At 31.7% G+C, this 16481-nt stretch overlaps 1 protein-coding gene across 3 annotated transcripts in view; it reads right to left on the reverse strand.

Annotated features, from left to right (window-relative positions):
• LOC143065226 (uncharacterized) overlaps nt 1–16481 on the reverse strand; it is a 79424-nt gene that overhangs the window by 9361 nt on the left and 53582 nt on the right. For all 3 annotated transcript variants that reach the window (XR_012975425.1, XM_076238667.1, XM_076238668.1), the window contains exon 12: nt 1144–2508. Coding sequence is in view for 2 of the 3 variants with exons in the window: in XM_076238667.1 (XP_076094782.1) it covers nt 1144–2508 (1365 nt within the window). In the remaining variant the exon portion in view is untranslated. The remainder of the gene's footprint in view (nt 1–1143; nt 2509–16481) is intronic.

Consider the following 16481-nt stretch of genomic DNA (forward strand, 5'->3'; position numbering starts at 1 on the left):
TCATCCAAGACATTTCTGATATAAACCTATGATATTAGTTTCATAAAAATCTGGAAAGAATTGTACTCATGTGATTGCTTACAAGATGGACAGAAGCCCGAATTTCTATGGCCCCTGCAACATGTTGCGAGGGGGACAATATAAACATTATGAATTATCAACTTCAGTGGAAATCTTCGAGTAAAATTTGAAGATCTGTATTTCCCCTAACACTTCAAATTCCTACTTATGAGTAAATCTATTGTTAATGAGTTGATACATCTGTTGAACAAAACAAGGAATAGAGGTGTATTGACTTCAACTCAATACATGCAATATATATGTTTGAATTAGATAATGGGTTATAAATGTTAAATCTCATCACAGAATTATGACAGGAAAAGAACAATAAACATCTTGTCTGTTAATTAAAAAAAGTTCAACTGCACTCTAATAAACTTCCATTTATTTAGAAAAACTGACCGCAAGTTTTAGTTGTATGCTTTTTACATAACTAAGTGGTAGGCTGATGAAACACCTGCTGTACTAGATCAGAGATAAGTTTTGTGAGTCACTCATACAAGGCTTATAGGTTTTTATTTGGAGAATATTTAACTGATCAAACATCTATTGGTTTTATATTGTCTGGGGATATATTTTAGATGATCTATAGCTATGGGAAACTTCTGGTGATTTAGATAATTATGTACTTAACAGACCTCACAAGTCAAAAGATGATCTTTTATCATTGTTTATATTAATATTATGTAATCAGAATAATTATTAAGCCACAATGCACTTATTCTGTTGTTGTTAATTTACAATAAATGAGCGTAAATATTAGGCATCCACTACAATCCCATTTTAATTCCAAAGCTTTCTTTTCCTAAATGCAATATAGTGACCTTGAACTTTCACCCTTTAAATTTGGAAATGGTAAGGTACACATGCCAGATTCCCAATACCACTCTTGTAATATGACACAATCCCATAAAGTATGCAGTCTTCATGCTCAACCAAAGGCCCACAAGCCCAGGCTTGTAAAATTGCAGACTTGTTCTATACTATTGTAGGAAGGGCATAACATTCCCCCAAGTACTGGGAAAAGAACTGAATAGAATCAAAGCTATATGGCTACTGTGTCTAATAACATGTATAACTTACCATTTCATCACCCTCCTGTAACACTGTAGCTACTGGATTAACATAACTACGTCCTGTAAAACCAGGGCTCTGAAGTCGACAAGAATACAGGGCACATTCATCGTCTAGCAAGGCTTCTTGATATCTCTCACTGGAAACAGTAATGACATTTCTCCTCATTGACAACCTTTTCTTTTTGGCTGATAAATCCACAGGTGACATGAGTGTATTCGCTCTGAGAGACAATGAGCCAACATTTTGATTATCATTTCTATTAGGACTACGGACCCTTGTAAATGCTGATGTAGGTGTAGGTTTTGGCTGTGGAGAAACTGGTGCAGCACCTATGGAAATAGATGGTGAAAATGCTGCAGAATGATCATCTTCCTTTGGCCGTTTTACTGAGAGGTCAATTGCGGCTACCTGAGAAGTGCATGTTTTTATGTCATTATCACAGATTTTAGGGGTCAAGGTCTGTTGGTCTTGTGACGCTTCACTCAAAGCTAAGGGTGTCCATAATGGAGGCACAGAAGAGGATACATTAACATAACTTAATTCAGATTTCACAGGAGTTGGGTGCTTGATTTGTTCCTGGAAACTTTCGTTACTTTGATTGATCAATTTTTCATCCCTCTGTGGGAATGTTTTTGTCACATAAGGTGTAATGTCAAATAGTGTTTCTATAGCAACCCTTGGCTGTCTTTTGCTAGGAGTCAAGGTCAAATCTTTACAAGGACTCCATGTTCTACTTGGTGACAATGTCTGACTAAATGCTGCTGACGAAGAGGCAAAGATGGACAATGGTTGAGATACAAAGGTCTGATTATCTTCCACTGATATCACATTGTTGTTTATAATGTTCTCTGAACATGATACCCTAAAGTTGTCACTACTTGTTACACCAATGTTACTAACAGTGGTAAAGTTATTATTGCTCTCAATGGATGATGATGGAGTCCTGTCATGTGACACTGAAGTGGAGGGCTGTTGTTGTTGTAGTTCTTCTTCAAGTTGTTTCTGAAGAAACTGTAACTGTTCCTGTTGTTCAGCAATAAGCTGTAGTTGTTGTAGAATGTTTAAATTTGTCTGTGAACCTTCAACCTCTTTGACATCTTGAAGTTTTTCTGTTTCCTGTTGAAGTTTATGCATATGAACCTGAGATTCAACAATACTTTCATTTAACTCCACAATACTTTGGCGTTTACGACTTTTTTTCACACGACCAACAAATTTATCAACACTTTCATTGTCAGATGTTTGTGGTCCAGTCTGAGACTGAGGATCCCTCCTTACATTATCTGAATCCTCACTTTCCTCTTTTTCCTCTGTGTGCATTGCCATTTCTTGTGGATAAACTTTCTTTGAAAAAAGAGTTTCACTTTTAACCTGCAAGAAGAAATGATAATTTTGAAACATAATTCTACTTTAAAAATAAAACAATGTCTATATTTCAGTCAGGGCTAAAATTATTTCGTTGCAAAAATTAATTGTTGAATACACTTTTAAAAGCATAAGATATTCAAAATTCAAAGTATCATATTTAGTCAAGCCATACATTCTATTTTATGCAAACTATTTATATATTTTGTTTCTTTCATAATAACGTATGAAAAAATCTGGATTTGATTTGACAACAAAATAAGTAATAGTCCATATATCTTCATTTTTCATTCTTAATATTTTGAAAATATAAATTACTTCAACAGTAAATTGAAAGCTTTTAAAGGGAAACTTCGCAAAAAAATCAAAAATTGATATTATGTTCATTCTGTATAAAAATGCTCAAATTCATAGATATTAAAGTTTTATTCCGCTAGATAAGCGATCACCATCGATTTTAAATTTAGAGTATCAATTCTCTGCGATCCGCCATTTTGTCTTCTTTCCCGATTAATAAAAACGATATGTCTATAAACCACAAAGAAACAAAACTACAGTAACCGATGTAGTCGTAATTGCGTGTCGATATCTTGTCAATCGTACGGTTGTTTTATCCGATTAACTAACTTGATACGAAAAATATTCTTACTTTTTTTAAATTACCATGGTCTGTTGTTTTTAAACTGTTGATATTGGAATTAGGTGAAAAGTCAAAGTTGAAATCATAAATAAGTGTTCCGTGAAAATTGTTTTCGAAAATCTAATTTGTTCATAATTCTTTAAAGTAATAAACAAATATATTTTGAGCTTCCCTCATCTGATCACCAGCATGGCTAAAGGTATTACTTCCAAAGGTATTGTGAGGGGTGTGAGGTGACACGTCAAGGTATTCAAGCGATTTCCTGTCGGGCTTGCAAGTTCATGCATCGTTTCACTTCTGCAGGTATTGATCAGTGTACACGGCTGATAACTTATAACTTATAACTTTCCATTTTGAACTATCAGATGAATAATATACAACTCTGTCTTACTTGTCATTACTAAACTCATACGCTTGTTTATAAATAACATTTCTGGTGTAAAGAATATAATTCATAAACATATAAATAATACCCAAAAAATAAGATTTGATGAAATTAAAATCTATTTAAATATTTTTTCCAAGGGTGAATTTGGGAAAATGTAATATATAGTCATTGTCAATAGTGAAGGACAGATTGGAACAGACCAGAAATATTGATTTAAAAAAATGTACGCACTTGCCGACGATTCGTTTATACGACTGGATAGAAAGTTACGGAACTATAGCGCAATTTAAAATATATACATGTATACATTGAACATAAGAAAAAAACATATATTTTGAATAAATAGGGGTAAAAGTGTTGTAAATAGACTAGTCCACGTATGCCAACAGTATGTAATCATCGAATGTCGATAGACTATTTTATACCAGAAGAAGAAGAGAACCAATTTGATTTAAATACAGGTCGATGTATAACTTTTGCTTTGGTTCATTGAAGCTGTGGACCTAGTAAAATCACAGATTTATATTTCAATAAGATTGTTCTCGAACAAAGGAAGTAATTCGTCATCACAATTGTTATATATGCCACTGGACGGTCTATTTTATGCAAACTATTTATATATTTTGTTTCTTTCATAATAACGTATGAAAAAATCTGGATTTGATTTGACAACAAAATAAGTAATAGTCCATATATCTTCATTTTTCATTCTTAATATTTTGAAAATATAAATTACTTCAACAGTAAATTGAAAGCTTTTAAAGGGAAACTTCGCAAAAAAATCAAAAATTGATATTATGTTCATTCTGTATAAAAATGCTCAAATTCATAGATATTAAAGTTTTATTCCGCTAGATAAGCGATCACCATCGATTTTAAATTTAGAGTATCAATTCTCTGCGATCCGCCATTTTGTCTTCTTTCCCGATTAATAAAAACGATATGTCTATAAACCACAAAGAAACAAAACTACAGTAACCGATGTAGTCGTAATTGCGTGTCGATATCTTGTCAATCGTACGGTTGTTTTATCCGATTAACTAACTTGATACGAAAAATATTCTTACTTTTTTTAAATTACCATGGTCTGTTGTTTTTAAACTGTTGATATTGGAATTAGGTGAAAAGTCAAAGTTGAAATCATAAATAAGTGTTCCGTGAAAATTGTTTTCGAAAATCTAATTTGTTCATAATTCTTTAAAGTAATAAACAAATATATTTTGAGCTTCCCTCATCTGATCACCAGCATGGCTAAAGGTATTACTTCCAAAGGTATTGTGAGGGGTGTGAGGTGACACGTCAAGGTATTCAAGCGATTTCCTGTCGGGCTTGCAAGTTCATGCATCGTTTCACTTCTGCAGGTATTGATCAGTGTACACGGCTGATAACTTATAACTTATAACTTTCCATTTTGAACTATCAGATGAATAATATACAACTCTGTCTTACTTGTCATTACTAAACTCATACGCTTGTTTATAAATAACATTTCTGGTGTAAAGAATATAATTCATAAACATATAAATAATACCCAAAAAATAAGATTTGATGAAATTAAAATCTATTTAAATATTTTTTCCAAGGGTGAATTTGGGAAAATGTAATATATAGTCATTGTCAATAGTGAAGGACAGATTGGAACAGACCAGAAATATTGATTTAAAAAAATGTACGCACTTGCCGACGATTCGTTTATACGACTGGATAGAAAGTTACGGAACTATAGCGCAATTTAAAATATATACATGTATACATTGAACATAAGAAAAAAACATATATTTTGAATAAATAGGGGTAAAAGTGTTGTAAATAGACTAGTCCACGTATGCCAACAGTATGTAATCATCGAATGTCGATAGACTATTTTATACCAGAAGAAGAAGAGAACCAATTTGATTTAAATACAGGTCGATGTATAACTTTTGCTTTGGTTCATTGAAGCTGTGGACCTAGTAAAATCACAGATTTATATTTCAATAAGATTGTTCTCGAACAAAGGAAGTAATTCGTCATCACAATTGTTATATATGCCACTGGACGAACACTAATTATCCCCAGGGAATGTGAATATTTTGCTGGGAAACTTTTGAGTATCAAAGTTTCAAATTAATTTCGGGATTTATTTTCTTTCTTGGTATTCAATAACAGAAAAAAGAATAAATTACTTGTTCGCTAAATAGGGGTATTCTTGTCAGATAAAAGACTTTTAGTTATATTTAAAAAATAAGGAAATATGACATTAAATTGGTTCTGTCTTTTTTTTAAACATCGTTAAAAAGATGTGTGTCTAAGGTGAACGCCACAAGAACCCTGTAATACTAGTACGAGAGTATAGCATGTAAACATTCCTTCTCAATAATATGGTTGTATTGGAAATCTTTTCATACAGATTGACAACTCATTGTCCGATATGCATGTAATATTTGCCACATGACGCCCATAGTTCTTTCTACCATCATCATCTTATTCTGTGATATTGCTGTAAACATCGATGGTTCACACCCAAACAAAATGGGAGTAATGGACCTTCAGAGCTTCTCCGTGTTATACACTTGTGAAATATATAGACGAAATTTCTGTATTGAAATGAATCTACATCTCACAAACAGGATTTTCAAATAACGATTGTGAGTAATCACCTTACAAACCAATATAAACGTATGGCAAGATATAACCATGAAGGAATTTAGTTTTTGTCAGACGCAAGAACTCATCACTATATATATCATAAACGTATACGTATATATATGCATACAGTTTCAAATATTAAGAACAAGCGGTCGATGTCGATAGTCTGTTTTCTAACTGTTCAGAGTTAGATGTGTCACTTGTTCATTCTTGGAAGCCTTCATATTCCCCGTCTAACGATGGGAACTCTTTCTGATTGTGTTGACTATAAATGCTTGTATGGTAATTCTGTCGTTTATCTGTACAAGCGGTTGCATTTCCTCTCCTTTCCCAACAAACAAACGAACGAAACGCCACTAGTCTGATTTCTCTGGAGCTCATCCTCAATGGCTCTTATACGTCAGGAAACTTACATGTATACTAATAATGATTGTTTCAAGAACAACGATGTATGGACGAACTATTATAAATTCGTCAATATCAGTTATGCATGACTAAAATATAACTTTTATTACAACTACTGTATTACTTATTTGGATTAATGACGGCTATCATGTTCAACATTGCACAAATATTATCATAGAATTTTTAAAAAAATCCTCAAAAATCCTCAAAAGAAATAATGCCTTAGCTTAGATAATTGATATTCTTTTCACAAAAAGTTCGTGTAAATGATTGTCAAATGAATTTAATTATGTAAGAATAAAATGTTAAAAAGAAACTAAAAAAAAATCATGCATGTTGTATGTTGTATTTTTTTGTCAATTAAAAACTTTAAAATTGCAATAGTTTTATTAGCATTTAAACACAGCCAGATTTGAATACAAGTTAAGAAATTCCGGTAAAGTCAATGATATCAAACAGATGTACAATGGTATATCAAATTGGGTAATATTGCGTTTAGTTTTTATAAAAGATTAAAACTACTATTTTTTGCTTCATATTTGAATCTTTACGCCAATTGCCGCTAAGAAAGTAATCAAAAATTGTTTCCTTTTATTTTTATACACTTTCGGAATTACGAATCTGAATTTTATTTTCAATTAATTTACACAATTTAATTATTGTATCTTTATTCTCATCGTGTATTAAATCTTAGTGTATTAACATCGTGACAGCATACTCTTTCTAATCCTTTCTGTTTATCCTTTCCAAATAACAACATTTATACCTGTGTACGCTTGAACTCACACCTGCGGCTAAATAGCTACAAGGTAAACGAATTGACCTCAAGCCGAGAAATATGCAGTGACCTTTACAAAATAATATACACACTCTGCTCACACATTAGTTGCATTGAAATGATTATCAAAACAATAACGGTAAATAGAACTGAAATATTTTCAGTTCAATATCAGTAAAAATGTTCAATAAATATTTTATGAAAAAAATCTCAACAATAATTAATTAAATTTATTCAAAAACATTTACTAGAGATAATTTTATAGGAGTTTAATTCAATCAATACAAAACGGTATATGCATATTCATTTTCGTTCATTCTTATATTGTGGTTAATAACTTCGACCATTCGTCAGCTGTGCGCTTTTAATTACGTATATTGTCGATAAGCTATAAGAGTTAAACAGATTTTATTTTTTCCCAGAATTCAATAAATCGGGCTAATACGTCACGACCCACTCGAGAATTCAACCAAAAAAGTTACAAATACTTGATTTTCTCCGTTATTAGAAGGAATATAAATTTAAAACTTTGCAAATGTGTTTTTTATGTTAAGATGAACATAATTAGATGATAAGTAAAAAATCACGGAATTTCCCTTTAACAGTGTGGTTTTTTTTATCAAAGAATAAATGCTTTAATGCTTAATTTTTTTAAAGAAATTTGGAATGTTAACAAATCAACCAATCAAATCTGACATAAAACATTAACAACCAATCATAAGACATCCACAACATATGGACTGGATTGGTCTGTACATCAGAACTTTGAATGAAAGGTACATGATTTCAGTGTAAAGACATCATAAACGTTTTAGGAGAGAGACATGATCTTGTGCAATGCTTAAATATAAGTAAACAGTATCAAAAAGATGTAAGACAAAAGGTTCTCATAACTGTATATAAAGCAATATTATAAGTTATCTACGTTCATATCCGTAGATATGGATATTTTAACACCCTGAAGTACCCAAGTACACCATGAGGCGTAGCGCCGAAGGGTGTACAGGGTACTGAAGGGTGTTAAAATATCCATATCTACGGATATGAACGTAGATAAAGAATTTATCCCCGGTCTTAGTCCGAATCGGACGAGTTTTATGGAAATTCGGGTACAAAGTGTAACATGAAAATAACGTTTTTTTCATTATCTAAAAAAGTTTTATTGAAATTTGGAAATTTTACATAGTTTCTACGGGGTGTAGGGTACTACCTTTGGTAGAACCCTACAGGTAGTCAAATATAAGACGTTTTTATTACGGAGACAGAGAAACTTGAATGAGTCAAATTTGGCGCTCAATGTTGTGAGAGTTACGTCATAGATAGTGTGACGTCAACGTGGGATATTTGCATAGCTAGGTCAGTAGTCCCATTCCTTGAAAATGTGGTAGTCAAGTGATGCATTTAATGAAATGAGTGTAAATGATCGGCATAATAGGACAAAATTGTAATGAACTTAATATTTCATTACAGTTGGAAACCCGGTTGAAATAGAACAAAAGAATCGAAGCTCTTTGTTAGAGAAGGCGATAAATGTGTACTGTATTATTTACTATAGTGACAAAATTTTTAAAAGTTAATAGAAACAAAGAAAATTACAATTTTCTTCTCAATTACGAGGTGTTTTATTTCAAAAACACCATTTGCATAAGTTTTCAATTTATCTAGTACATAGTTAAGCAGAACAATTAGATTTCAAGTCGACGACATGGGTATCTTTCAAGTTGGATGAAGAAAATGCATAACCTCCGATTTTTTTGAAAATAAAATTGAGAATGGAAATGGGGAATGTGTCAAAGAGACAACAACCCGACCAAATAAAAAACAACAGCAGAGGGTCACCAACAGGTCTTCAATGTAGCGAGAAATTCTTGCACCCGGAGGCGTCCTTCAGTTGGCCCCTAAACAAATATATACTAGTCCAGTGATAATGAACGCCATACTAATTTCCAAATTGTACACAATAAACTAAAATTAAAATAATACAAGACTAACAAAGGCCAGAGGCTCCTGACTTGGGACAGGCACAAAAATGCGGCGGGGTTAAACATGTTTGTGAGATCTCAACCCTCCCCCTATACCTCTAACCAATGTAGAAAAGTAAACGCATAAAACTACCACGGACCTATAACATATCAATCTATCAGTTCAAAAATTTTCGTGTCTGCCCTTCCATTATGTTACTCAAGAAAAAATTCCTAAAAATGGGTAACAATTGTATCGAAAAGAGAAAATCGAGTGCACCTTTTTATGTTAGGGCGTGTTTGAGTTGAACATTTTGTCTTGATATCGTACAAAGTAAGATTATTTCATACATCGTCTCGCTTCAGATTCTATTATTTTTATATATCAAAGCTACAGATTGACTTTATAACACAAAAAAATAACAGTACTAAAAGATGAAATATATGGGTCAAGTGAAATACCTATCTAATGAGTCACAAAAACAGAGAAGGTGTGTTCGAATAGCTATTTTTTAATGAAAGTACTTGACGACAGTCTTTCAAGTTGGATGATGAAAATGCATATCTTTGAAAAAATATAATTTTTTGTGTGTGAAAACTAGGGTTTATAGTCTTTATACACTAAAAAAATCTAGTCTGCCCTTCCACGAAATTTTTAATTAGAATTTTTTTAAATGTTTATGAATTTTCGAAAATTCCACCTGACAACCGATCAGACAAAAGTTTTAAGTTGAATCAATGCAGACAAGATCATTAACTGATGCTCATTAGCTAGTTGATACATTTGTCTTTTAAAATACAACTGATATATAAGGATCGTAATGGTGTAATGTGGATAAATTTATCGGTTTCCATGAGCAAACATTGGTAGCGCGTCATCCCTACAATGGCTTCCATTTCTACGATTGTAAAAAATGAACTGGCGTAATGGGGAGATAATTCTGACGAAGTAGGATCCTGACTGATTACAAACATCATGGATAATCTACAGAATTCAATATTTCACAAGGAGCAATCATGGAATTAAGGAAAACTTGCGTGAAGTTCCCCGGAACAATGGTTAGCAACGTCCGGGGATATGGGCTAGCAACACCCAGGGGCTATGGGTTTTGTAACGACGTGCATTAACCAATCAAAATCCTAGATATATACTAAGCCGGGGATAAATATATATATGTAATGTTTTACTTTTAACTTTAGATGATCATAATACTTAAAAGTATCAACTCATATAACATGCAACATAGCTAGTTAATGTTGAGTAAAATTAGGTCACAGTTACCTAATTCTATCTAAACCCCAAAATGCAAATTTACACAAGTTCTATTACTTAAGTTAACTTGAGCCTAACTAGAGCCTTAAAGTTAACCAACATTAACTTTGACAATATACATAGACCTCAACTTAAATTAGAGAACTATAAAATGTAGGTCACACACAATCCGTCAGAGACTAAGAGAACTCACACTATTATTCCTCAACATTTTTTTTAAGCAAAATAAAATTATTCATTATTTATTTAATTTAACATATTTAAACAAATCTCTAGGTATTTCAGTCAGTTTCTACTTAATAATTTTGTTACCTGCATACCCCCGGGTATCCACTTTATGGACTCTACCGTACTACAGACTCACCAGGCATTGGTTCACTTTCGTTTGTAATTTTGTTAAAAGTTTCAAAGAAAATTAAGACTTTAATGAAGAAGAAAAAAAGTGATACAGGCTAAGAAAAACTGTACTTGATTACATTTTTGACATGAAAAAGCCATACAGTGCCAGGTATAAAGGCCAACTTATTAAGACAGTCTCAGTATCGATGAACATTAACGAACTTAAAAGATGTTCAGAACTGGCACCTCAACAAAGACCTGCAGAATTCACGTAAATGTTTTATTAATACAGATATTAATTGAACTACCAAAAAAATCGTGATTCAGTGATCACCCCCAGACACCCAGACATACAAGCATTTAAACAATGTAGAATATTATTTCTGGCAAGCAAGTGGCACCGAGAGAGTATCACATACAAATATTCCAGACAAACCAAGTCATGACTTGTCACCTGAAACTTCCCTAAACAAAGAAAAACCATTTGACTGTGATAATGTAGTATAGTTATTAAAACAAATAGTCAAGCAAATTTACTATAATGCAATAAATTAAGTAGTATTAAACATTTTTTGCAGACAATTTTTTTGTTTTCATGCCAAATGTAGTCATTTTAATATGATGTTTCATTATCAGTGGATTACAAGAGGTAATAAAAACAACCACTAGTTTGTTTGTGAAGCACTGCCAAATAGAAGTTGTTTTTTACCCCAACTATCTTTGACTACTTCAAAAATAGCAAAAATAAGTGCTGTTAATTTACAGGAGATTAAAAAAAATGTGTAAAGTTTGGCATCATTTTTTTTTCTTTAATGCACAAAGTAAAATAGTGATTAAACATATATATATATATATAAACATGTACACTTAAGTCAAATGTCTACTTAAATAACTGGAAAGACCCATCAGGTTTTAGAATTTGCTTTTAGTCTAAAACAAAATTTTATTTCTCATAGACAAGAAACTCAGAACCATGATCTCTTTATTAAACTGGGCTTCTACTATTACATGTACTAAAATGCATTTAGAAAAATTCATTAGGAAAAGTTTGTAAGCATTTTTGAAAATGTTTAAATGCTTAACATTTATTTTTATAAAAAGAAGAGTTCAATACATTATTTTTTTTTAGAGAGTGTTAATGACATCTATATAAATCCTTTTGTACAGATGTTTACCATTAATAGTTAACTGCAGTGCTAGAATTGTTCTCTTTATCACTTTTAACAATTGTTTACAGACAAATCATATTGTACTTTTATTTATTTCTTAACATTTTATGTTATAATTTAATACAACACAAATTATAAATCATTTTTATTAAGTATCAATGTCATCCTTACAAGTGTTTTTAATTTTCTCTTGTAACACAAGTTATAAAAACAGCATCTTTATATATGCTCATTTTGTTTCAAAGTACAATTTTATTGCTTACATATATTTGTACTTTATGTTTGGAAAATCTTCAAGTTGTTTTTTCCAGATCATAAGATCAAAATAATATACATTATTTGAAACTGCATGTCAATGAACTCAATGTTTGTAAACAGCAGTATAGTCTTTATCTAGAGCAATGTTTATTTTAGTGAATTTTGAACAGGAATGCTTGAAAGACTATCTAAAATCCCCTTACCTCCCCTTCTTTAACTTTCTGACATATTGCTAAATTTTTTCTCTTTTGAATGAGATATTATTTTTTTATTGCCTTCTTGGTGTTTCATTTTTCCTTACGGTGTTTTGTGGTTTGCAAGATGTTGCTTAGATATTATGTATATGATATTGAACAGTTATTGCAATTTTGAAACTCAGACCCTGTTTACCTGAGCACTTTTTATTGTAAGATTTATCTCCCCAAACACTATTGTGTGCGCATCTCCTTCGCAACCCTTAAAGTTTAAGACAAAACTATTTCACCAATTTGCTCGTTGTATCCTTATGATCTTGAAAATAATTTTGATCGAAGCGGTCCAGAGACTCCATATGAGAGTTATTTTCCCTTCTGTATTTAACATTTATAAGTAAAGTGAAATTGTAACTGGTAAAACATGAGTGATAGAAACCTACTTTTTTTTTATTTGAGGTCCTTGGTCCAAAAAAAGGGGAAATATGGTCAAGGTCCAAGGTCAAGGTCATATTCTAAGTTTTTGATTTTGGCTTATTTTTACTTTGTTCAAACACTGTACAAGATTTCAACAACAAATTTTTTCTAAATTTTTATTTGTGACATGTGGTTACACATACAATTCTTAAAAATTCAATGTTGCTTCAACTGTCTCTAATGTTTTATGATGAGTAACTCTAGTTGTATAACTATCCAGAAAATGAAGCAAAGTTAATTGTAAATAATTGTTCATATAAGGCCAGGATTTTTTCATTTGTTGGTTTACGGATCCTCCGACCTGATTTTGTCGATTTCCAGAATAAAAATAAAATTGACTTTTCATGCCTTTTTATTTCCGCCGACCCTAACAAATACAATATTCCTGAAAAATAATTAAAATCTTCTTTTTTTATGAAATGAAATGCATTAATCACTAACAAAATTGATAATATTTTCTGTTGTGAAAAAAATAAAACTTATACGTTTCTAAAAATAGACAAATCAATTATAACTGACCTTGAAATGTCGTTTGTGCAAATAATTTTGCAAAACGAAATCTGTGTTGAAAACCAATTACACAATAAGTTCATTTCCCTTATTTGTCATCAGTCCGTAAGATGCATAATCTCATAGAAATAGACTTGTCCAAATGAGGACAGGTGGAAGGCACCAAGTAAAAGTTCTGAATATTAACAAATCATTTAGAATGTTCTGGTTTCATAGATAATAAAAAAAATATCATCCATTTGGATAAAAAATTCGTAAGGGTTCCACGGAACCCAGTGTCTCGCCTACTTTTGCTGTTAATCGCAGACTCAACAAAAATGAGGAAAAACATCAATAAAAATTTCCCTCTCGATACTGTCTTTTGATTGAAAGAAGCTTCCAAGTTTGGTAAAAAATCCAGTATAGTTTATGAATCTAATGAATGTTTTATAAACTTTAACTGCAGACTGTATGTTAACTGGAAGAAAAACTAAGTCCATTTATAAGTAAAATACGGAAAAAGTGATTTTTTTTTTTACAAAATTTACTTCTGAATAATATCTTATGATCAGAAACAAGCTTTTGTCTAAGTTTGGTAGAAATCCAGGATAGTTTAAGAACATTATAAAAATTTCAAAAACTTAAACCACAGAGTGAATGTTTTTTTTCTGGCAAAAAAACTAAGTCCATTTATAAGTAAAATACGGAAAAGTGGAAATTTATTTTTACAAAATTTTCTTCTTGACTAAAGTCGAAGGCTCGACAAAAACGGGAACGCATGACACAACATTCTCGTTTTTTCCAGTAGACGAGTCTATTACGTTTTTGACACATGTGTTGATATTCGTATGACGTTTTTTACATTTTTTTTCTTTATCAGTTTTCGTGCTTGAAGATCATTACTCACCAAGTTTTCTGGAATTGATTAAGAGCTACGCAAATTTGTTTTTCTTGATTGTGAAATGACGATTTAATTTCGTCTTTGTCCGTGCATACCCCCCTTTTTTACAGGAAATTATTAGACAATGTCATGCGATATTTATGACAGCTGAGCAAGAATATTTCATCGAACTAAAATTTAAGAAATAATGACAAAATAGCTTAACAAACATATTGTTAGAAAGGTGAAATATTTATTTTGCATATTTCTTCGTCTTGAAAGATTTCTTTTTCTTTTTTTTCCCGACCGACCGACCCAACTTTTTCATGGGGAAAATCCGTAAACCAACAAATTAAAAAACCGTGGCCTAAGTGTACCTATATACATAAACCAGAACTGGAGTATATATAAACTGTTTAACTGTACTATACAATAGCATGTTTATATCCATTCAAAAACAAATCCAAGCAACAATAAGGCAATCCCCTCAGACATGTAGAGAAAACTCAAGCAATTACATTATAACAAATGTATCAATGTTTTTTCAGCTGTTTTTTTTTCCCTAAACAAAATAAAAAAAACATCAAATATATATGCATTGATCCTGATTAGTGATAGATAAATAATTATTCTGTGAAGTTAAAGGAAAGCAGTAGTAAATAACATGCATACTTCAACATAAGATTCCCTCATTGATAGTGAAAATCAATGTCAACCTTGAAGGATGTGAGTCATCTATTGATATCAAGGAATACCAAAATCTATAGGATAGGAACAGAGAATCAGGCTGTACCCTATTAACAATTGCATTCATGTGTGGGTGGATTGAAATATAATTAACAAACCCATAGGGCCAACATGTCAGTAGATAGATATAGGAAGATGTGGTATGAGTGCAAATGAGACAACTCTCCATACAAGTCACAATTTATAAAAGTTAACCATTAAAGGTCAAGGTACAGTCTTCAACACAGAGCCTTGGCTCACACTGAACAGCAAGCTATAAAGGGCCCCAAAATATTACTTGCGTAAAACCATTCAAACAGGAAGTTACCAATGGTATAATCTATAAAAAAAAATGAGAAACATAAAAAGACACACTATAAAATATCAATTGAAATGGCCTAATACTCTATGCACTTTAAAATCATTTCATTGATCAAATATAGTGGTCCTATTGTTTATAATGTCAAAGAAAGAACAAAACCTCAATGAAATGCCTCACTGAGTGCAGCCGGGGAACAACCACAGAGGTCAAACTCTGAACAGTTGGGGCAAGTTTGGACACAATATTCAAGCTTGATATATATATACTGTCTGAATTTTTGACATAACATAGGTTTCTGATTCAAAATAAATGTGGTCAAAGATCTTTAAAGTCTATTGTGCAACACCGTGCAAATGAAGATTTCTTCTTGCAACTTTACAAAACATATGAAATTCTTAAATATTTTGAAGAAAATAAATTGAATAAAAAATCCCCCCAATCTCTTTGAAGTAATTAACCCCCAAACTCAATTTCAGCCTTCCCTTTGTGGTATGGAACCTTGTAGTACAATTTTAGAGAGATCCATATACTTAAACATAAGTTATAGTCTGGAAACTAGAAAAATGCTTGTTTTTGTTCCCTTTTTTTGTCCAAAATTCCTGCATGTTTCGGGCAATTACCCCCATACTCAATCCTGGCCTTCCCTTTATGATATGGAACATTGTGGTACAATTTCAGAGGTCCATTCACTAACACACTATTTATTGTCCAGAAACTACAACAATGCTTGTTTTTGGTCTCTTTAAGGCTCTTAATTCCTAACATGTTGGTTCCTGACAACCCCTAAAATCAATTCCAACCTTCTTGTAAAATTTCATAGAGATCCATTGAAATGTGTCTTCGGACAACGATAATGCAGACAACATCATAGAATTGTACGAACACAAAAAAAGATTTGCGGCCGGCTGTATAAAAACTATAAAGTATTAAATAAACCATGAAATTGAGGTCAGAGTCAAATGAAACCTGCCAGTCGGATATTCAATTTGGAATAAGTTTCATCCATATATTCTTATTTTTCTCAATTCCCAACTCAGAACTTATTTCTCTCTATT

Source organism: Mytilus galloprovincialis, chromosome 2 (genome assembly GCF_965363235.1).
Source record: "Mytilus galloprovincialis chromosome 2, xbMytGall1.hap1.1, whole genome shotgun sequence".
In the NCBI taxonomy this organism is placed as follows: domain Eukaryota; kingdom Metazoa; phylum Mollusca; class Bivalvia; order Mytilida; family Mytilidae; genus Mytilus; species Mytilus galloprovincialis.